Source organism: Platalea leucorodia (genome assembly GCF_965183815.1).
Source record: "Platalea leucorodia genome assembly, chromosome: 3".
Lineage (NCBI taxonomy): Eukaryota > Metazoa > Chordata > Aves > Pelecaniformes > Threskiornithidae > Platalea > Platalea leucorodia.
In genome coordinates this window covers 68,301,853-68,325,197 of record NC_138825.1, presented here as the reverse complement: position 1 = coordinate 68,325,197, position 23,345 = coordinate 68,301,853, and the positions used below count along the sequence as shown (strand labels likewise).

Sequence of the window (23,345 nt, the reverse complement as noted above, 5' to 3'; positions counted from 1 at the left end):
AGATTCAGGTCCAACAGCCGGGTCAGCCGTCAACCCTTAGATCTAGAAGTCCCACATCCTCAGACTATACTCGAAATACAATGCAGCTGTGCTATCTCTAAAGCACAAGGGCTCTGCTGAGCTTTTCTAATCACAAACACAAGACGACTCAGGAGGCCTGCCATGAACAACTGAACAGGCCCTCCCGCAGCTGAGCTTCTGCAAGTCAACCCACTGTCCTCCAAAGATGGCCGTCCTGCGTGCCTTCCATCTGTCAGGTTACATTATGATCTATCCAAGCACCACAGACCTCCTCCTCCAGCAAGCCAAATTGTTTTACATAAGTAATTGTTTGCATTCATCCAAAACAGTTCCTTGAATGGGTTACTCAAAAATAAAGTATGAGAGAGGTGTACTTCCCGAAATGATTTGGAAAAACACTTTCAGCTGGTTCTGTTCCATGGGTATAAAGTTTCACTGTCTAAATTTCACCAATATTACTCAAAAAAGGACATCCAGGAAGGCAGGATTTCTGCTGCTTGATTCTCTGCATGCACAAATTGATTTCACTTTCTGAGTCTGACAAAAGTCTTCAGTTCAGTTTGAATTCAATCTATATTAGTAAAGCTATTTGATTTGGCTAAATAACATCATGCTTCAGAGCTTATGCTAAGTAAGCAGTATCTTTTTATACAAAGGCAACCAGATTACCAGCTTTCATATTTGGACAAGCATATAATGAGATTCAGTTTGCCATCTCTCAGTCCCTAAACTGCCAACTACTTACGCAGAATGAGGCTTTCTAAATTCGGTTCAAAACCAAAATAAGAACTTGGTAGATTTACAAACAGGTAGTGACTGCTGCAAATAGCCACCATCCTTTTTCATCTTAGTATGTGGCATGATCTAGGCTGAAACATGTAAGTGGCTGGTAACAGCAATGGCACATTCCACAGTTCAAGTTACTGATCAAAAATCCAGTGTAACCCTGATGGTTAATATCTGACGGCTATCTATGGGGACTTGTGACACATATTCCTCAATAGACAGAGTAATCTGAAAAATCAGCCTTCCTATCTGATACGTATAACAGAATTTTCTGTAAATGTGTGAGAAGAAAATGAAATGTACATACAGCAACCGTCAAATTACATACAGCAATCGTCATCTTTGATCACATTTGAGATACAGAGGACAGAGGCTCCTTCTAGATGTTTCACTCAGCAGATGAAGCACCCAGTGCCCAGGTTTCACAGTCCAGTATCTTAAAAACCTTTATACCAGGGCAAGGAATGGTAACCCTTTCCATTAGGTGTACAAAAAGAAGTGCTATGAAAGATGAACACATAGATGTAAATCCCTATGATTTCAAACAGAATGGGAACTAGCTGACAACCTTTCCAAATTTTGGAATAATATCAGATACTAAATCCTTCAGGATTAAATCTTTATGAACAACCAAAAGTGAGAAACACTAAAGAACTATGAGAAAATCTGTTTATATGTGCAGAAAATAATGACAGTGTGTTGAATTACCAGTCCTTATAAAATTTGTCACAAAATTCTAGGGGTTGTGGCACCGTCATTTCAAAACAGGAATGATAATGTCAATTCAAAAAAATCTGAGAAATTAGAAACAGATCAAGGATTAATTTGAGATATGCTTGACTACATATTTTTCCACTGTAATAGGTCAACAAAACAGACAATTCAGATAATCTGGATGGTGTTAGTGTACATAAAAATTAAGGTTCACATTAAAAAAAGTCTGTACTTGTGCAAAGCAACTGCCTTTCCTATGTTGAGGCAATCTGAATGCCAGTTACAGCAATTGTAGAATCCTACCCTCTCCCTCTCTCATATGGAAAAAGTCATCCTTTCACTATTGTTAAAAACATGGGTATAACAGCAAAAACTCCTTCAACAGTTCCAGCAAACAGCCAACAATTTGGTTTTCCTTTCATTATCTAATGGTCCGAACAATAGGATTTACAGAAAATGTTTTAAAAATGTATCTTCATATCACAGAATCCTAGAACGGTTTGGGTTGGAAGGGACCTTTAAAGGTCATTTACTCCAACCCCCCTGCAATGAGCAGGGACATCTTCAGCTAGATCAGGTTGCTCAGAGCCCTGTCCAACCTCACCTTGAACGTTTCGAGGGATGGGGCACCCACCACCTCTCTGGGCAACCCGTTCCAGTGTTTACAAAAAATGTGATGTACATCTTCTATAAACAGCCTGTTGAAATGGCCAAGTCTGGCAATACAGTAGCACCAGGGATGGAAAGAAAGTGATTATGATGCCCGTTTTCCATCAGTACATAAGGACTTGCTTTTGTTGTCCCAGAAAGAGGCCCATTTTCATGATACTGTGAAGTCTACAGACATAATCTGTTTTGCTACCATATTCACTTATACCATAGAGCGCCATTCTGATTTTATTTGCATGTTATGATGGCGTAAGTACCTATTTTTTGCCAGAGCAGAAAATCTTCAGACGTAATTTCCCACACTGTGAAACTGATGACACATAACTGAGGACTTGCCTTAAACTTGGCATTAACCACCTCATTATGCAACCTCTGAGCTTTTCTCTGCATTTCAACTGCCCATAGAAACCAGCTTTGGGCAATCTGTTGTCCAATATGAGAACTAGGTCTGGCATAACTGGACGTCCTGTAATCTTGCTGCAGCGCTGACAATGCGACAGCAATTCAGGAGTGCAGCATTCAAGGTAACACCCTGCAGTTTTATGGCAGCAAGGGCAGGAAAGCAGTGCATTGGAAATGGTTTGGATGCTTGACGTGGAGACCACAAATGGTCCAAGTTTTGTAGCCATACAAAGTCTGGCAACAACTAATGCACAATAGATGTTTCCTTTTGAGGGAAGCCAGATGTCTCTTATTTCAGACATGCTGCTTTAATGTCCTAAATACTATATTGGCTTTTGCTATTCCCTGCATGACTTTGCTATTAACTGTGGTGTTTTGAAAGAAGTATGCTGCTGAAGTAGCATTGCTGTTCTCACAAATTTCACTAGTGTATTGTCAGCACAGACTACTGCCTCAGGATATTTTCCACCACAGCAAGGTTAGAGCAGGACCTCTTTTTCCCCTGTGCTAATGGTCTGGCCAAACCACTTGGCAGAGGGGCTGAAACAGTCAATAATATGTAGTCTGCTTACATATGTGTGAATAACTAATACTCAGTCATCAGCAAAGAGCAAGTAACACAAGTCAGCAGATATGGGACCTCTGATTTAATGTTCAGGTTAAATATTCTGGCATCTATATGGTATTGAATGTGGTTACCTTTCCTGTTGACTCAACAAAGCAAATGTTAATCAGAAGTGGCAAAGGATGCAATCTGTTTCGTGACCTCTCTGACAGTAAAGGGGTCTGGAAGTCCATCCTGATCGAGAACCTTTATCACCACGTCACCGTGAAGCACAGCGAATATTCACAGTCCTTTCCAGGCTGCTGAATTTGCACAAAAGCCTCCACATACTACCAAAGCCGACAGCACTGAAAACCACACACAGGGTTGTAATTCTGTTCCCTATGCTTTGAATTTACCTGGCTACAAAAATCGCTTTAACAGTGCCTGTAACGGCCTCCTGCTCTGATAGACAGATGTGCCATAACCACATGATTTCTAGAAAGATCATCCCTCCTGCGAGGTCCATCTGCATACGTTTCTGGTCAGGATCCTTCCAGAAGTTGTGCGGTTAGCACACAACTTCCCATCAGAGCAGAAAGCAGTTTGCACTCCTGAACTTCAGAACCATCGTCTCCTTACACAGCTGACAAAGCATCAATCTCTGTATTCGAGTAATTTGGCAGCAGTGCCAATCAACCATACTGACTTGCTCTGCAACACATTTGACAGTGTTTAGGAAGTGCTACTATGCTTGGCAATGCTGCTCCTTGTTTCTAGATGACTAGCTGTAGAACTTCACTTAGCACTCTGTCAGAGATGACAAGCAAATAGTTTAATAAACCCTTGTAACGTTCATGACAACGAGGTGGAACTTCTTTTCATTCAGTTAAAAGTGTTTGATTAGATACAGAGAAACACAGCGATGCTGATTTTAGGGCCATAAACAGTTTTCACAAAAATCACTAAGCATATTTCTGATTTAGACGTTGCTGAAGTTCTTCTGCGTTCTTTGGGCATCGTTCTTTTCTGAGACAAAGTCCTGCTGGCATTTCCTGACCAGCTGCACAGTAAGAAGCTTTACTGCTCAAAAATATTTTGTCTTCTATTCAAAATATCTGTGTTAGCTGTTAATACAAGGTAGCTGTTAATACAGGGATGGATAATTGCAAAGGTTATCACCTCTGCGCTAAGATGTCGCATATTGATATAACATTTTATGTTTTGGTTTTTTTTGGTGTTTTTTGTTGTTGTTGTTGTTTGTTTGTTTGTTTTTTGTAGCTGGACTGAAGCAGCTTTAACCTTGAGGTTCCATTTCTTCTAGCAGTCTTAAACATGACCTCAAGACCTTTTGGCTGCACCTGAAGATTGTGAAGACTACCTCCCCTTGACTTTCGCCACTGCTTCTCTCCAGCACGTACTGTCGTTTCTACCCTGCTTTCAGAACTGCTTGTGCAATTGTTCTAACCTAGGAAACATCTAAAATTATTTTGACTGACTATGTTAAGATTGTTAATTCTGGCTAATCTCAGTGAGATCAGTCATTTGTTACAGGGATAGCAATGAACTGCTGATGGGCACTTTTTCCACCAGATCTATGGCCACCAGCCATACATACTCTCTAAGAATTTGATTTTCTACCTGTGTTGGCTTAGGTGTGATCTATTGAAATCAGCTCCTCATTATTAATGATCATATCATCAATCTGCCACATACATGATTTTTACTTCACCAGTGCTAAGTTTTAGCATAGTAAGGAAGCTGCTACTCTTTCAACATTGAATGTTTCCATGATGTCTTCTGTAATGACAGCACATCAGAGCTACAGGACAGTGATGACCAGCTAGGGCTCAGAGCACACTATCACTGCTGGAGCGCCATTTGAGTTTTCGTTACCACTTCCGAAACAATCTAGGACTTTGCTACAAACTTCCAAATCCAATAAATGTGTGCATATTAAAAATTCCCAAACTAATGCACCATTTCCTGCAACCAGTTTCAAACACGACTGATTTTGACCTTATCCAGCTTAAACTGTGATTTCTGTACTGGCACTAACAATTAAACATTTCAAAATCAAGGAAAGCTAATATTTATTATATCTTTGAACTAAAAATTTCTTCATTCTAGTGGTTCATCTAGTGGTTCACTGAGATCTATCAGGAGTGTTTCCTCTTACAAGCTAACTTTCAAAACCAAAATAAATTTAATAAAATAACATTTGCATGTAATACACTTATCCACTTTGCAATGTATTTAAAAATAAAGTTCTCTAGTAAAGCAATTAGATTTATCAATTGTATTTACTAGACTTACTCATCCATGAAACTTTTCTGACCAACAGCAGACAACTACTCTTTCAAAACATAGTAATAAACCCATATTCCTGAAGGCTTAGGAAAGAGGCCAGAAACTGGAAAATACTTCCGATCATAATTATTCCAAATACAGTTAAAATAAATAGTTCAGCTCAGGCAATGTCATAAGCATAAAAAACATTGGGTAATTTAGAGGTTTTTTTGCTGTTACCCTCAGAAGGAACCCTTATTTCTTAGAGATGTCAAGCAACAAACAGAAAAGGGTACTTATCTTCAGTGCCTTATTACAAAGAACGAGAAACACATTCTCTGAAAATTGTTGTCCCATCCATATCAATCAGGTAGCTTCACCTAATAAATGCCGTTTTTACATTACATTCCTTTTTACTCAAATCAAATTTTGGTAATTGAATTCCATGATTTTGTTACTCTCTGCACATATATGAAAATACCCACATTATAGGTTTTGTGTCTGGAAATCTGGAGGTGTCCCTCAGTTAACTGCCTTTTTTTTAATAACCATCATCAAATACTCCAAAAGATCATTCAATTTTTTATTTACAACCAAAGGTATCACTTATCAGAACTGGCAGATATGGTTGCTCGGTGAGCTACTGCCATTTCACATACAAAAGAGGAAAATAAGCCATGCTAATATTCTGTTCCCATCTGTGGAAAGCTCAGCAAGTCAGTTAAAATCTCCTCTTTGTGAGATAAAAGATATTATGCAAAAGACCACTTAAGTTTAAACATATTAATAGCTTTTTCCTACAAATGACCAAAAAGAAAGATGTGACTTAGGCAACATCTGCATTCTTCTCTACATTTATATTGTCACTTAGGTCTCCAGTGCCTATTATGATGGTACAGCTGAACGTCATTGTAGAAGCATTGATCCAAACATAAAAACAACAGTGAGAGAAGCTCTGCTTCATATACATTTAGCATCTAACATCTTCTCACATTTGTGCATTAATCAGTAACAGACATATCTGAGCATCCTGCTACAGGAGGTGATTTGACTTTCACAAATTTCCCTAAGAGCAGAAACATCATCAGGAACAATTTCAAGGAAGTAATTACGGTCTAGACAGATTTATGACTTCTAAAGACCTAATCCAAAGCACATTAATGTCAGTGGAAGGACTCCCATTGACATCAAAGGCCCTTGGATCAATCCCCAACTGCTGTGGGAATGAATTCAGAGCAATAACGATGGTGGACTAAATGCACACTTGCAGTTGAAATGTTACCACCCAGACCTTTTTATTCCTCAAATCAGATTAAAAAGTCATTTTCTGCTATTTCACAATTACTTCCAGATGCGCATCATCTCAAATGGCATTTTCATCCATCTGTATGAACCAAACGTGCATAGAGATAGAGAAGTTCTACACTGCCTGAACTAATAATACAAATGAAAACCACAAGGGAAAATAATTTTGGAGGTGATGAAGTTCATGTTTTAAACATGGAGTGAGAAACCTTGGACTCCATTTATTCCTTCTAACTACTTTGGGACAGAGCTGCCAGGCCCACCACTTCTTTATTTACTGCCACAGTAGATTTCTTCTAATTAAATTTTCAATATTTTTCTCTAGTTCCCTAAACAAAACAAAAGAATACATGTAAATCAGTGTTAGCCTCAAACTTGGCAGCCAAAAAACTGTCAGAAATGTCAGCTTCATATACCCTCTGCTTAATAACAGCTCTGCTGTCCCTTCTGTCCTCTTAAATGTCTATTTACATGCTAAATAATTTGAAGCATCGCTCTTCTCTGACCATGTTAATCTAGTTTCATTCCCTTAGCAGTCGATAACATTTTAGATTGTAAAATGAAATGCCAATGTTATGTGTTAGTGGAAACTCATTCAAATTTTTACACAAACTCAACTCCAAGATGTGACTGATCAGTCATCAACATCGTGTGTTACTCTGAAGTGCATGCTATGGGAATCACGCATCTTTTATTCACTCCTCTAGCAATATTCTGGTTAGGCAGGTTCAGTTATCACATATTCATTGTGGTATGAGCACGTTATGGACTGGTTGAACTCTGCCTTACCAAATTAGTTTTAGTAAGTTTGAGAACTTTCCATAGGAAATTATATGTGACACTTTTTTATCAAATAACGCACATTTCCTAGCATAACTCCATCTTTCAGTTCCTAATGAATACCTGACCTATTACCTAAGTCTCTGTACCCTTCTCTGCACATCAGAAAACAATTTTCTTTTTCTCCTTCTTCAGTTACTATACATGTGGGAAACTAGATTATTAGTGACTGGGTAATGTTACTACCTCAATTCAAAAAATAATGAGGCAGAGAACATTTAACTGTTTAGGTTTTGTTTGTTTGTTTGTTTGTTTTTAAAAAACAAAAAAAAACCCCAAACCCAAAAAAAACAAATTGATGCTGATCACTGGTTACTAAGAGCATCTGAATGGGAAAGGAATTCAGGTCAACAGAGGAAGGCAGAATTGGCTTAAAGTATCCAAGGAATTAAAATGGTTCAGGTTGTACATTTTCTGGGCTATACTTGTAATGGAAATGGTGCTTTAGGTATGTCCTACCCACCACCAGTGTCACAAGGAGTTATTTTTAACCTTGTTTCCTCAAGAATCAAAGCTTATGTGAACAGACTATGTAGGCGTGCAACTTTCATACCCTCTCACCACATCTGATGACTTAGGACTCTCTTGGCCAATTCAGTCCAATCTGCAGAAGGGCAAAAGTCACAAAGTCATTAAATTCTTCCAAGCTTTGTGGAAATAGATGTCCAGATAAAGGGGGAATCCTGTTATTACCCTAAATCAGGGCCAACCAAGACTCACTCTGGCATTCATCCTTCAGCTGCAAGTACACAGGAACTGCTCAGAGTGCTGTTCCAATATTTTCTTCCATGAAAAACTAACTGTATTTTAATACACCAGACACTAGTAAGCCTCTCAGCTTACTCTAAAAACATTTTTTTCAAGACACACCAAAAGCAGCAACATACTTTAGTCATTATTTGGCACTATCTTTTAGATGAGTTCACACTTCAGTGCATTTTGTTATCAGAAGTGCATGAGAACACTGCACCTAGAATATACGGACTGAAAAAGTATGAGCACTTCAATTTAAATTTGCTGACTTTCATTAGTTTGACACCAATAAACAAACTAATCCATCAATTCTCAAAGGTAGAAGGCAACCCATGGGAATGATACATGCAAAACCCTTATGCATTAAAATACCTGTAAATTATGCTAATAGGGAACTGCCCAAGCGAAAAAAAATAGTCAGGGAAATAACACATTTAAGAGAGTTAAATTACCAAGATTATAATTTCAGGGACATGAACTTCTCCAGCATCAAACCATGACATTACTACCATATTTTTTTCCATCTTTACATCTTATTGGAGTGAATATACACAGTAGATAACACCAGATCCCTGAGCGAGGTAAAAATGAGAAAGTACCTTTGCTAGTAATACTGAACTTCACTACCAGGGAAATTTTGTCTTGCCTTTACATGCACCTTTAATGTCATTCCTCTCTGCCCCCTTCCACCCCAGCTCTCTCCGATTTTTAATGCCTGTTCAACACGTTGAAGGCAAAATTCAGTTTTGCCAGCTGCAGGCTGCTTCAAGTCGCAGGAGATGACACAGAACTACACACTACTTTTATAACTGAATATAGTTTAGACGATTTGCTGGATTTTAAAAGGGCACATTAGCTTTACCGGGGTGCATTAGGTAAGGTGAGGCAGTCCTCTTTTCCTTATGAATATGTTACAAACGTAACCAGACAACTCCTAGGTCAGTGATTCAAAGCAAACTTACACACTACAAAAAAATCAGCATAACCAGATGAACATATACATAAACCAATATATTAAGTGTACTTCTCTTCAAGGACAACAAATCGTGGCATTATTTTTATGATGAATACATGGGAAAAAAATTCAGTATCAGCTTTTTAAAAACAATTTAGAATAACTCCTTTAGAGTAACTCATTTGACAGGTATGAACGTACGTGACTTTGAAGCGGTGATTCCCTATTAAATGCATTCCTTCAGAGCAAGAGAACGCATTTGCTCCTAATGTTGCCTCCCCCCACATTTCACATATATCAATTAAAATAAAGTCAGAGAAAACATTTTGGTTTTTAGTTCCACACACAAGGAGTTTAGTACTGACATATCAGGCAATGCAGTTACTTCATGAAAACATGTCTTTAGCCAGAGTGGCAAAGCCAAGATTTATAGCACAATGGTAAGAAACATGTTACTCGTTTCCCCTTTCCTTCAGGCTACAGCCATTGGGGTGCAGGTGACTGTTACAGCAGAGGAAGCCATACAAGCAACTGCCAGGACTATTGCTCCTGTGAACATTGCTTTGACATCGCTGGACTGAATAGGGTTAAGTAAAAAATAATTTCCTCATAAGCCAGCTGAACTCCTTCCCCATTTTGTTATTACTATCCAGAAAATTTATGATGAGAGAGACCACTTCTCTCCTCTTCCTCATTCCATATTTCTGCACTATTTCAGGATATTTCTAAGCCTTTCAAGACTCTCCCTTGACTCAAATCCTAGCAATACATGCTTGTGGTACATAAATATTTGTTTATGCAAATACATTTTAATTCAAACATTTAATCTTGCCAGGTAAACATAAGAAAGATAACGCTGATGTACTTTTCACAGAAGACAGCTCATGGTTTTAATTTCCTGTTTTTATTAGCTTACCTCACTTAACGAAAATATTAACACATCTTGAGAAGTACATTTTATTTTCTGGTTTCTCAAGAAAACGCTTTGTTGCTACCACCTCATTAGAGGCATCAGCTTTTAATTGGAACAAGTTTTAAATTGAAAGAAGCGATTGAGAAAACGGTGCTGATGTGCCACCACAGTACTTTAAATGCTCGCTTGCTCCTATCTAAAGCTGTTTTTATGCTGAATATCAATATGCAATTAGAAAGAGACAATATAAGTAGTGCTGGGCCTCTGCAGAGTACTCTTTCAGCATTTGTAAGCTCCTTTCTTGTTTATGCTGCTGGAGTCTATCAAACAACTCTCATGTTGACACAATCAAGCAACCAAAATGAATGGCTATAAATACAGTCAAAGCAAGAGATAACAATAAGTAGAACAACTAAGTCCTCATTTGAAGATGAAACAGCATTTCTGAGTGAGCAGTATGTGATTAACCCGCCATATATGGGGTCAATATGATTTATTCTCACAGCTATGCAGCCAGTCTTAGCCCTGGGCCTCACTTGCTGCCTTCCTCAAATCAACCCTCCCCTATGCCTAGCTAACACTCCCAACTCTTACTTAGGAAAATTAACTATCATGTCCTTTGTTTAAACTGTTTCCATCCCTGCTTGGAAATAACTGTTAGCATAAGAGACAGTTTACCAAGAGTGCTTTCTAGTCTCCAGTTCATCTGTCTGCTGCCTGCAATGCTCCAGCAGCCTAAGAGCAGATCTTGAAAACCACAGGCAGGGAAAACAAGGGCGTACTTATTTTGTCTAAATTCTGAGTATTGCTAGAACAGTACTCTCTTGGCTCAATACCAAAGAATAAAAAGCAGTAGCCCATTACATTTTAAGACAATCAAGTGGTTCAAAATAGAGGGACAGTACTGACTTTGGTTCAAACATTTAACAGAAACTCCACATTTCATTAAAAAAAGCTACTTTGCTTGGAGGGACGAACCTCTTACCTTTTGTAGCTATTCGAACACACTGAGTTTTGGTTTCCTGTTGAGGAGGAAAAAGTAAAGAGTCAGATCAGGTTGTTTTTTCTTGCCCTCCCTGATCCATACATTCATCTGAGATCTGCTGATCAGCTGGGGTAACCAACAAGGTGACTCAGGGCTCTGGACTTAGAAGGAGAGAAGAGGGTGAGTGATTTTGCCTTTACAAAAGCTGGATGAAATCTAAGCATTGATCTGTACTATCCAGGACAACGATGGGGAGAAAAGGTACAGGACAGCCCAGATGTAGCCAGCTTTCAGATTATTCAAATCAAATGGAAATCATGCCATAAGAATACAGAGAGAGGGTGCAGTGGAAGAAAAGGGGAGGACTGGTGCTCCTGTTTATTTCATGGCACAGAAATCCCGAGCCAGTGTTGACCTCCAACAGCACCATGCAGCAAAGGAGGTACATTTGTTCGGCACTGTGTCCAAACTAACTTGTCTGGCTGCATCCTGATGGTCTTGAATAGAGTCACCTGAAGCATGTCAGCAACATGCTCGCTCATGCTTCTGAGTGTGGAATTAGCATAGAAGCAGCCCAGGTATCCCTTCACAGATGACACAGTTAATCTACAACCTATATAATCTGCCCAGAAAATACAGTGATTTGACAGTGATGTGCTTCAGAAGAAGTTCCGCATGCAAAGACCATTTTTATGTTTTTACATTTCCCCCCCCCTTCAGAAGTTTGGTCAGCAATTGAAACAAATGAACAGAGAAATTACTCAGTTATGCACAGTTTGGACAACTTGAACAGATGAGGGTCAGTCATAAATGGGTTTTCTGACCTTTTTGTACAATGTGCAGTCATTTTAAAGGCAAACAGACTGAAATAGCATAAAGTTGCATGAGAGGATGCAGCTGCTGCTGTATTAGATCACTCTAAACAATATTAGCATGCAATTAGAAAACATAATAACGACAGTTTCATTCTATAAAATATGCTCCCTCTAGTCCTGCACCCCCCAGCACTCCATCCCCGAATACATCCCCTGGGATCTCTCTCTTGAAGGTTCCCAAGCAACAGGTAAAATATGTTGATGCTGTTTTGTAAACACAGCTTGTAAAGAATGAGCAAAGCTGTGAGTTGAGGCTTCCCATAAGTGTTCCATAAAGACAATTTTTCAATCTAAATAAAAGCTCCACAAAGTTTATTGATACAATCTTACCTAATTAGCATTCTCCCCAATTACTGGATTTACTTGCCCGCTTTTGTTCAAAATGTCTGTGAGGGTCACAGAGTAACCCTCATCCCAACCCTACAGTGTATTTCAGAGCATACTTTACTTCCCTTTAACTATTTTGGTGAGCCCACTGCTTTACAGTAAAGCACCTGTTTAAATATTCTGCAGCTCAGAGGTTATCTTACAATCACTAGATCTCTGTCCTGGCAGAATGCAGTGCAGTCCCACCCAAAACCTCCCCTCAAATCCCTCTAGGAACAGAAATCTGATCCACAGTTTTAAATCATACCAGAGAAAACCATTTTAAGATTAAACTCTCTCACAAGCTGAAATCAAGTTAAAGTGAAAAATAATGTGTTCTTCCCTCATCTTCTACTTATCTGTCAAAATGTAAAAACCAAAATAAAGATTTATTTTTGTTTTCAATATTTTTGGTTTACTTTTCCCTCCCATTTATTTCTTGGGGAATGAAACAAATTTCCTTACAATTTAGTCAGCTGGAAGCCAACAAAAGCAAAGGGAATATATGTAGCAGGTGAGGGAAATAGGAATGAGTGACTAGCAGTTACCTTTTATTTTGCTTTGTTTGCTTCATACAGGTCTATAGATAAGAACTAGCAAGAGGGAATGGTCTCTTCATTAAGAAAAAGCCTCCAGTTCTCAAGCAGCTCCAGTACAGTTTCATTAGCTCCTGCTTTTTCCCCATTCTGACTTGATGTGTATGCAATTTTCATAACCATAGGTAGAAGGTGAGATTTTCTTAAAAGGCTCGAAGGCAAGGCCGCCTGTTAGCTGGGATTTGTTTAGTCACCGCAGAGACCCAAACACAAGGAAGAGTAAACACAGCTTGTGTTCTTTTCCGAAGGCTCTGGTGAGTCTCAGTGGCTACCAATCTGGCTGTTCTTTCTAGCTCCTTCCTGACCTGCCTGGACACTTCCTATGGAGACACTTACGGACATATTACTGCAATTTCCTTCAGATTTCTAAACTATAAATAAAAATTTTAAATTTTTAAATATCTGAAGTTTCTGTGCCTACCATCTTTTCCCTCCTCACTGATCATTTCTCCCTCCCCCATTTTTCTTTTATGAGAGGAAAAACCATTCAAGAGTAACACCAGGGGGCTTGCAGAGCCACAGTCGTTCTTCCCACCTGGAACCTCCCTCCCTGGCACTTTTCCCCCTTCCCATACACATTGAGAGCCAGCAGCAGCACTCAGTGACAGAGTTAAAAATGAAACGCCAAGGAGGTAATGAAGGTGAGCAACAGCCATACTCTTACTATGGCACAGCAGTGGAGCAAGCCTCCAGTAAACCTTGCCAGAAAGGCTCTTGAAAACACACTGTGGGCCTGGGGTTACTTTTGCTGAAGCAAATTTTTACTTTTTGCTTGCTGTTCAGTGCGAGAGTCTCAAGAAGTTTCTAATGTTTTTATTAGGCTGCTGAGCATCCCATGTTCTGTTTATCCTGCAGTATTTTAATTTTCTGAAGTGCACAAATACTGAGAATTGGGGAAAAGGCTGCAGATGTTATTTACTGAGGAGGCAGAGTAACAGCACTGAAATTACTTCGCTGAGACGATTACTACAAGATGTATTAAACTCTCATCTAGTAGCAGTTACTATGATAGAAGGGTGGTGTGAAATGTGAATGGCACACTGCCACGCTGTCACAGTATGGAAGGGATTACAGCCGTGCCACTGCCAACACCTAACTACGTTCAACTTCGACAGTCCTAATTGTCACCACGGGCATGTCTTTTGACTCGTCCAGGAGAAAGGTGTCGTTGGCACTTACCTTCTCAACACTGCTCATGGCCTGGAAATAGATGTTGTAGCCTTTCCGAGGAGCCAGTGGCGGGTTCCAGAAACCCTGGTAAGTCCTGTTGTCACCCACGGTAAAGGGGGCTGGCTCCGGCAGGTTTCCTGGGGGCAGCTCAGCAGCAAAGTAATACGGCGACCCTCCGCTAAGAGCGGTCTGATAGGTGACGGGGATTTGGTAGCACTCCATGGCACCCGTTTCTCGCTTGGTTCGGTGCGGGTGCAGCTCCTCAACAACGATCTGGTAGGCACTAGTGAAACAGAGGAAGACCAGCATACCTTTAAGGTCACCTGCTAGGGTCAACTCTCTAGTCTCATAAAAATATTAACCCAGTTGCTTTGTGTAAACTTAAAAACAAAAAAAAAAAAAAGAAAAAAGGAAAAGACAGCAGATGCATGGATGCAGAGAAGGAACAAAGGCTTGAAATGTAGCAAAGCTGTCTAATTTAGCCATTGGAAAGAAGAAGCATCCATTTTTTTCAGGAAAAACAAGAATACAAATCTATACACAACCTCCTAACAATTTTTTTTTTAGGCTTTTTTGTTTAGAAGAAACACAGGAATGAATCTGACTTGAAACTACAATAGATTAAACTCTTGGCTAATCGGCAGCATCTGAAGTTAGCATTTTCCTTTGAAATGATATTAGAGAAAGCTGAGCGTCAAGGCCCAACATAATGACTGCCTCCAGGCTGTGCTTGAAGCACCAATTTGCAGTTGTCATATCATTTGAGACAGAACGTGCTGACAGGCTTCTCCACCTCTTGACCTTGCTGTGGCTTCTATCTTGGCTCAGAGCTATGCAGATCTAAAGTACAAGTGACATGCTGTAATACAAGCACAGATGGACAGAAATCTGTCCATTCCACCAAAATAGACTGCCTCATTCCTCTACAGTTGTCAATGATAAAACGTTACAAATTGCTGAAGCAGATGGCATTCGGCCTATTAAAACGCCATCCCAAGCTCCCAATACCTCTCTTGAAATGGTCCATGGCTTGGTCACTTTTCAAAATCACCTGCTCAAAATAGGACAGGTAATTATCATTCTTCTTTCTCCTTTAGGGGAACTACCTAACTGCAGGATGTTACCAACTTACTATCAGCTTCCTCCGCTCTGCAGCAGTACAGAACTTACATACTGAGAGCAGGAGGCAATTCTTCAGTTTGTAAGAAAAAAAGAAAAGAAAAAAAGAGTTTTTTTGATTTGAAGAACTATATGTACGCATATGCACACATACACACACGTGTATACACGCACACAATTTCTCATTTATATGCAGATACATTTGAGGACCTTATGAAAGATTAGTAAGAAAATATGCCTAAGCATGTAGACGAGACCTGAAGCTATTCAATTAAACTGTCGGAATTGCCTGTCTTGGTTTTGTTTTACAGATTTCTGAAGTAAAAATTAAAGAAAACGTAAAATTGAAGAGAGTTCTGGAAGCGTCACTGCATTGCTGCAGGGACTCTGAAAGGCAAAGGCAAAGACAATCTTCCTCATTTCAGAGCTTATGGGGCAGCATTAAATTATTTTGTCAATTTTCTCTGCTACTACTGCCCAGAAACCCCAATAACTGTAGTGGCAGAGATGAAGTATGATACTGGGGAATGGAAGAAAGGAGAGAAGAAAAAATAAGAAATGAGTTTCACATCTTTCTTGAGCTGAAAGAAGTTAGCATCCCCTTTTCCTAGTACCTAAAAAATTAAGGAGGAAAGCCTCTTCCCTTTCAAAGTGACCAAGAGGAATATAAAAAGTCACCTAATTTTTGAAACTCTAGGTAGGAAGAAGAACATAAATGAAAAAATGATGAGTTAGTTCCAGGGATCTCTGTTTCTCATAAACTGTCTGTGAACTGAGCTTGGTTATAAATCATCTTCTGTGGTAAGCTCTCTGTATTAACCATGTCCAGTTAATGCAGCCTGCACCAACAAATCGCTTCCACAAGACCCCTGCGCACCCAGAATCTTTCTTTACGCTTCAAAATCAATGTACTAGCAAAAAAACCCTAAAAGTACTGATATTTTACAAACTTGACAGGATGTAAAATATTAAAAATAATTAATGACTACTGGTGTTCATCTCCTCCCTGGCCTGGCCCTGGACCCAGGCAGGGTTAAAACCACTGCTTCTGAACTGGGCAGCCAACCAACTGGAGAGTACTGGGAATGCAGACACCGTGTCTCTGCTCCCTCCATTCTGCAGTCTTTGTCTTGTGAGCTGCCAAAGGACTGGGATGGACACAAATTCTGCTCTCTGAAGTGCCAGGAGAGCGGGAAACTTGTCATCTGTGACAGCCTGCCAACTTAGGAGGAGAAAGCCAGCAGGGAGAGCGGAAGGACAGTGCAACGTTTGCACGTGACGGAGGCAACCGTCCCCTGAACAGCCTGGTTTGTCATGCAGCTCGGAAGCTGAGATCTACCAGTTTCCGAATTAAATCCTTTTTTTACCCCACTTTAAAGACTAAGGGGCAAATGAGGCACCTTTTTTTAAGATGCATATCCTTTTTAAAGGGCAAGTCTCTTTGGAGATGAAAACAAACCAAAAAAATCAAAGAGGAAGGGCATGAGAGTTAAATATTAGGTAATTCCCTTTTAATAGCATTCTTTAAAAATATGCAGTAATTTTTGAATCTGACATGAAAGGTATGGCAAAATTTTAAGCATGAGATCACAATAAAATGTGACTGTTCTGAAAAATTTTCAAATAATTTACATAAAATATGCTCTCATTTAAATAAAATATGTTTCCAAAAGTAATGCTTTTTGGGTCCCTACATCTGAAAAGCTACCAAATGTGGAAAATAAGAAATAGATATACACATTGTAGCCAGCTGCACCTACACAATTTTAGTTAAAGAAAGAATAGCAAATGACAGAAAAGTCTTTAATGTCTCCAACGAGGTGTTTTTTGGTTTGGTGGTTTTTATTTTTTGGTTTGTTGGGGTTTTTTTGTTTGTTTGTTTGTTTGTTTGTTTTTTTTAATTTCAGAAAGTATTTTTTAAATAAAAGATGTGCCTATCTTTTTTGGAAAGGGGATCTAGCAGTATTTTTCATGCAACAATATAGGCTAACAAGACATGGAGGAATACAGTCATTTACCTCTGGGCCCTTTGTGATACCATCTGTTTAAACCCATTTACTACCACTACGGTGTCTCCAAAGCAGCACTGTTACTCTATGTACACATAGCAGTGTTCGGAAAGGACACCCTGCTGTAAGATGTTAAGAAAGAAGACAAAGTTAAATTTGCAATTTGAAAAGCAGGGTGTTCACTGGCTGCAAATGTGGTCTGATATCAGGCTATAAAGTTTAAAGGCTATGTACTCTGCTTATCCTTGCATTTTTATGTATTACTAATCTTAGTTTTAATTATCTTACATTTTCTGCACATTTTTTGTGTAACGGTGGGAATTCAACTATTGAGAGAGCTTTCTTGTGACTGGAGCTGAGGGAATTCCTACAACTGCTATTTTTTTCCAGTCTTCCCATACAGCAAATGAGGAATAAAAGAGAGAAAGAAAGAGGGAGGGGTGGAAAACCTAGATGACAATACTCCTTCTCCCTGATGACTAAAATAAATTCTGAGCTATTCTGAAGAGTAATACAAGTTTCAGAGGCTTCTACATAAGTTGCTGGGATCATAAAGGCCAAAGAGCTGTCTGAAACAGCTAGGTAAGCGGAGAAAGTGTTGAAGATATAACAGGTGAAGAGCTCCTCTGCTGAGATTTTGCATGAGGAAATTATTTTTGATGTCAAAAAACTTTTTCGTTTACTTAAGAAAACCTGCACAGAACTTCCCTACTGACCAAAATGATTACAAACAGCCTAAGGAGGCCCCTGCCAACAGATCTTCCTTTTCACCCCTCCCTAAAAACTCAGGCTCTCAAACAGGTACTGCAGTGGTGAACACGTTGTTCATACTTCAGCCCTATTCTGACTGGGCTTTAATATCAGCTAGAGATTTCCTTCCACACATCTAGTGGAGACACAGCACCCTCTCCTTTGACAGGTGCCAGACTGACTGACAGCCCAAGTTGCAACCTGAGTTCTTGGGAGTCCGACGGACAACTAAGTTTTAGCTGCCACAGTCCACTTAACTAGTCTTTTTGCAAACTGAAAACAACCTGATTTTGCACATGGAGGTATAGGAAAAACACTTTACCAATCAAATAAAATAAAATAAGTATCATCGTTAAAATGTTGTCTGTGCTGATTCTGATATATGCACTTCGTAATCCTCATCTGCAGTAGGATTTGAAAACAAGATTGTTTTGCTGGTGCTCAGTTAGGAAAAACTACAGAAAAAGAACTTCAGAAAAACTACAGTGACAAATCACGTCTTCAAATGAATCACTGAAACACCATTGATGCTACTGACTGAGATCTCATCCACAAGATTGACGGTGAAATGGTACCCGCTTCACAGTGAGCCTGAGCCATCCAGCCCTGTCTCCCTTTGTATTTCTAGTTTGTAATTTGGTTTAAAACTTCAGGAGGCCATAAAGAATGCTAGAGATTACACAGCAACACTTGACAGGGAAGTTATGATTAGAGTCATGTTTAAACCGTGACGACTGTGGCATGTAGTATCTTAAAGAAATGACTGACAGCCACAAATAGATTACACTTGAGTTAAGGAACATCTGTTTCCTGGGGGGCTTTGCTGATGGAGAGGCTGAGGTACAACAAAATCTGATCATAGCATAATTCTGTTTGTAAAATCAAAAGAGTATCAGACTAAGCTTTTTTTTTTTCTTTTCTATTTTTTTTTTTTTAAACATGGACCTACTGCCATTAAATAAATTAAATAAAATGATCTTTTGACTACCTACAGCTCCAGGGATTAAAGGACTGGGTGCAAACAAACCTTTTCAAAAAGCCAACTGTATTCTTCAGTGTCAGGCTAAAGACCAGCATTTGAGTCCCTTCTACTCAATCACAGCTGCAGGCACAGCAATGCATTTTTTTTTCCACCTACCTAGTAACACTCATTATGGCAGCAAGCCAGCTTGTAGTGGAAACACAACCGCAGTATGGATGGAGTGAAGCTTCACTAAAACACATCATAAAGTATAGCAAAATGCATTGAATCAATTCAGAATTACAGTGTGCTACATTTATCTCCCCTATTAAGAAGCTGCTGAAAAATACCTGTTGGCAGTATGCACAACTTTGGGAAAGGGAATGGGACCATGTATTCTCCATTCCCCTGGAGAATGCTCCTCGTTCAGAGTAAGGAATAAAACAGCTGCTTTGTTTTAAAAATAAAGCCCAGCTCTCTGGTTATGGTGGAGGACTTACTTCCTTGGCCTCCTGATGTTAGAAATTTAGTGTACTTTCTTAGGTTTTAGAAATTACTTGAAGTAGAGACGGAAGATCGGAGACAGGAAGAAAGATGTATGCTTTTTTGAGAACATAACCAACCAACAGTTCTTAATAATCTATCAAACTATCGCTATCAAACTATCTATTAACGTTTAGTAGATAGATCCTTTTTGCCACCTTCATAGGCCACAGTGACAAGCTCATGCCATAGGACTGAGCAGGCTGTAAGGAAAAGCGAGAGACTAAATGTGATGTGGTGTGCTGCAGGTTTACTCTGCGGTGAGTTACTTGCCTGCCAGTAGAGTGCAGAGAAACCAGAGCTCCCCTGAGCCAGCTACGAGTAATCCCCTAGCCACATCCCATCATGCTACCAGTTTCCAAAAGAAAACCCCCAGAGAGAAAGCCGGGATGCAGGCCTGACCCCCCTCAGGGTGAGGGCGGGACGGAAGGCAGGAGCCCGCTGCTCTCTGCACAAATGTGCCACAGAGCAGCTGGTGTAGAGAAGATGAGCACCACCGCCAGGAGATCCCAGTGGTGTCTGGCAGGCATGCCCTTGGACGAGCCTACGCACCAGCCCCCTCGGGGGAGCAGGCGCAAGACTGAAAGGATTTGGCATGGATTTCATGAGAGAGAGATATCACATTTCTCAGACAGGGACAGCTTTGGATATGGCCAGCAGCAGGACACCTGGAAGGCTTTAAAAGCACTTACTAAGGCGTACAGTGAGTTTAAGCACCTGCGTAACTTGGGAGCATTTTCAGATCACAGGTCTGGTTTCTACTGTATCAATTCAACAAAACGCCTATTTTAGATATCCAAGTTCTGTGCTGAATGTAGTCCTGTACATTTTATCATTCTTCACACCCAAAAAAATCCTAGGTTTGCTCCAGGGCAATCTTTCCGAAACTAACGATGTATGGGGTTACAATTTTATTTATGAATATAACACATCAATATCTCCTATAAAGGGGATGAATATGGATTATCTTCTATGACAGAATATAAATAACTAACTTGATCATATCAATCATAAGGGTGACTATATGATAAGCATATAAAAATGCTTATAGTATGTAACGCATCCGCACAACATCCAAGTAAAACATACATTCCTCTTAATGGAAACAGACTTAAGAAACAGTTAATTTTCCTCTACTTTTAGGGCTCAGGCACATTACTCAACATCAGCTGAGCCACGGGAACCGACTTAATGTATCACAGAGTGAAACGCATTAGCCTGTATTTGTCTAAAATGTCACAAGGGTAAGAGCATGAAAAGGTTCTGATGCTCAGTAGCTAATTAACCCCCGATTAGTCAGCTCTGTCCCTGAATACTGCTGATGCAGCCACATCAGTAAAACACAAATGGAATCAAATAATATCACAAAATTTTTGCACTAACAAGTAGAAGTAAAGAGCGGGATGTGGACTAATCTTTGCAAACAGAATTAAATTATCTCTCAGTAGAGAGCAGAAAGGCAAAGACCCCTCAAAGTTAACATAAATGAAACATTTTAATATGATTATGGGACACGCCAAATAAAATTTAATAGCTTGCTACATGATTTCTAGTAAGAAGCACTCTGAGAGGAGTAAGGTCAAATAGTTTGTATTCATCACTATTATTCTCCCATTTCCTCTGAGCTTCCAATTTTCCAATCAAACATATATGCTATAGAACAGCTGATTTGAAGCACTGGAAAAGAAGTGTTATTTTCAAATCCACTTTCTGACAAACACCTTTCAACCTCATGTTTCAGAGAGACTGTGAGAAAGTAAAATGAAATGATAATGGATAGGAGGTGGTCCCAGGGACCCTAAATCAAACAGGACAGACAGCTGGATGATTCAGGTCATGACTACCTTTAAAAAAAAAAAAAAAAAAAAAAAAGAGAGAGAATTTTTTTCTTATTAATTACAGATCTATTGGTAAGCTCAGTCTAGCTAAGAAAAACAATAGCAATGTCAAATGAGTATCGCTTGGAAATTAACAGCTTTATGAGCTGCAAGACAGCATATACCCAACTGAAAAACCTCTTCCTGATTTTTTTTTAAATTTTATTTTATTTTTTAGATTTTTTTTTTTACCTGATAGGTGCGCCTTTGGCCTGCGCCGGTCTCAGGAGTACAGTTATTGTAGTAGCAGTTTCATTGAGAGATGCATCGACTCCTTCATAGTCCGGTAAAGTGGGAGCTGATTAATGTTGAGTGGGAAGGAAAAGAATGAGAAACAAATCAGTGAAAACATTTTGAATTTTCATGAGATTGTGGCTGTTCGCAATATTGTACAAAGCCACAACCTTCATCAGCTACGTGATGCGTATCCTTTTTAATAATTTTCCAATCAGGCACAATCTTTTACTAGAGCATAAACGGGACTTCACCAACAATTGATAATCCCATCCCTAACTGCTCACCATCAAATCATTATACCTATCTAGTTAAACAGGTTTATCCAAGAAAGACAGAAATAGAGGGAGGAGGTGACTGCCAAGAAACGCTACGACTACAAAACCCCATTTTGGCCTTGCTTTTTCTACCTTACAAACAACTATATTCACCATCTTGAAGACCCTCCTCTACCACCCCTCTTTTTCCTCCTCCAACAATTTAGGAGCCTTTCACATTTCCTCTTAAACATCATGGGAGACCACACCAATACCAACCAGGCTGCAGGAAAATTCAGCTTGGACAGACATGCATCTGTGGACTAGAACTGGATGGGGGAGTCTATTCCCATGCCCATTTCTCCTTCTAACAGTGGATGGCTAAGCTGTTCATGGATCAGTTTCTGAATCACTGCAGTTTTCAGCCCAGGGTATTAAGAAAAAACAAAGCCAAAACTAGAGGCAGTTCAGGAACTGATTCACTGACGGACAGGCTGCTAGGCCTTTGAGGCAGTAACATTTGTTGTGGGTTGGATGGCTGATGTTGATGATCACTTCAACCATCCAGCTTTAATCTTCTGCACAAACCTGTCACAGCCCCCACTGGTAATACTGTTGCTGACTTCAACTCTAGGGCAAGGAAAGAAACAGGATTTTCTGTGATTCAGAAAATAATAGATTTCTATTAATTACCGATCTTTAACAAGCTTGAAAACTATCTGCATGTTTTTTTCAAATATGTGGCTGTACCTTTATAAAATTGTTAATGATGCCTGTATAATGAACCTTCACAAAAAAGATGCTTCCTAGCAGGATGTCAATCATTTAAGTCATAATAATTTTACGATAATATATCAATAGACAGAAAAGCACCGAAAGATTAAAAGCCTTGCTTCATTAGTCCTAGATCCTAGATGAACACAAAAATTTATTTCATGAAATATTATTTTATAGAAATAATGTTCACTTAATGTTCATTTATAAATTACTATTTACATCATGTTCACTAGGATCACGGCAACCACTCGTAAACTCAGTTAAAAGGAATAATTTCACTCCTCATTAAAACAAAGCTAGCACTTCCGGAAACATATGCGTTGCTTCATAAAACTTATCAGCTATGCAGAGTGAAACTAGACAGCATTTCAGCATAAAGCAAGATGAAAAAAAACCAGACTGAAATTCAGATACAATGGGTGTCACAGCCTGCCTTTAAGCTTTCCTAGTATTAACCATGTTTTGCCGACTAACAGACCCATTACCGTGTCTCGAAAGCACGGTAGACTGGATTCTGAACAAAATTCCCAAAATTTTTGGGTGGAAAAAGAGTGCACATTTGAAGAAGCCTGAACACATTGTAGTCCTATATAATCCAAACACGTTGAGGTGCTTACTTCTCAAAATACTGAAAC

General features: G+C 39.4%; 1 protein-coding gene across 2 annotated transcripts in view; it reads right to left on the bottom strand.

The window, feature by feature from the left end:
- Nucleotides 1-23,345, bottom strand: part of PTPRK (protein tyrosine phosphatase receptor type K) — a gene marked incomplete at both ends in the record, with an annotated part of 415,598 nt that overhangs the window by 56,652 nt on the left and 335,601 nt on the right. For both annotated transcript variants that reach the window (XM_082305949.1, XM_082305950.1), the window contains 3 exons: nt 11,177-11,213; nt 14,193-14,466; nt 21,635-21,740. In XM_082305949.1, coding sequence (XP_082162075.1) covers nt 11,177-11,213; nt 14,193-14,466; nt 21,635-21,740 — 417 coding nt within the window. The remainder of the gene's footprint in view (nt 1-11,176; nt 11,214-14,192; nt 14,467-21,634; nt 21,741-23,345) is intronic.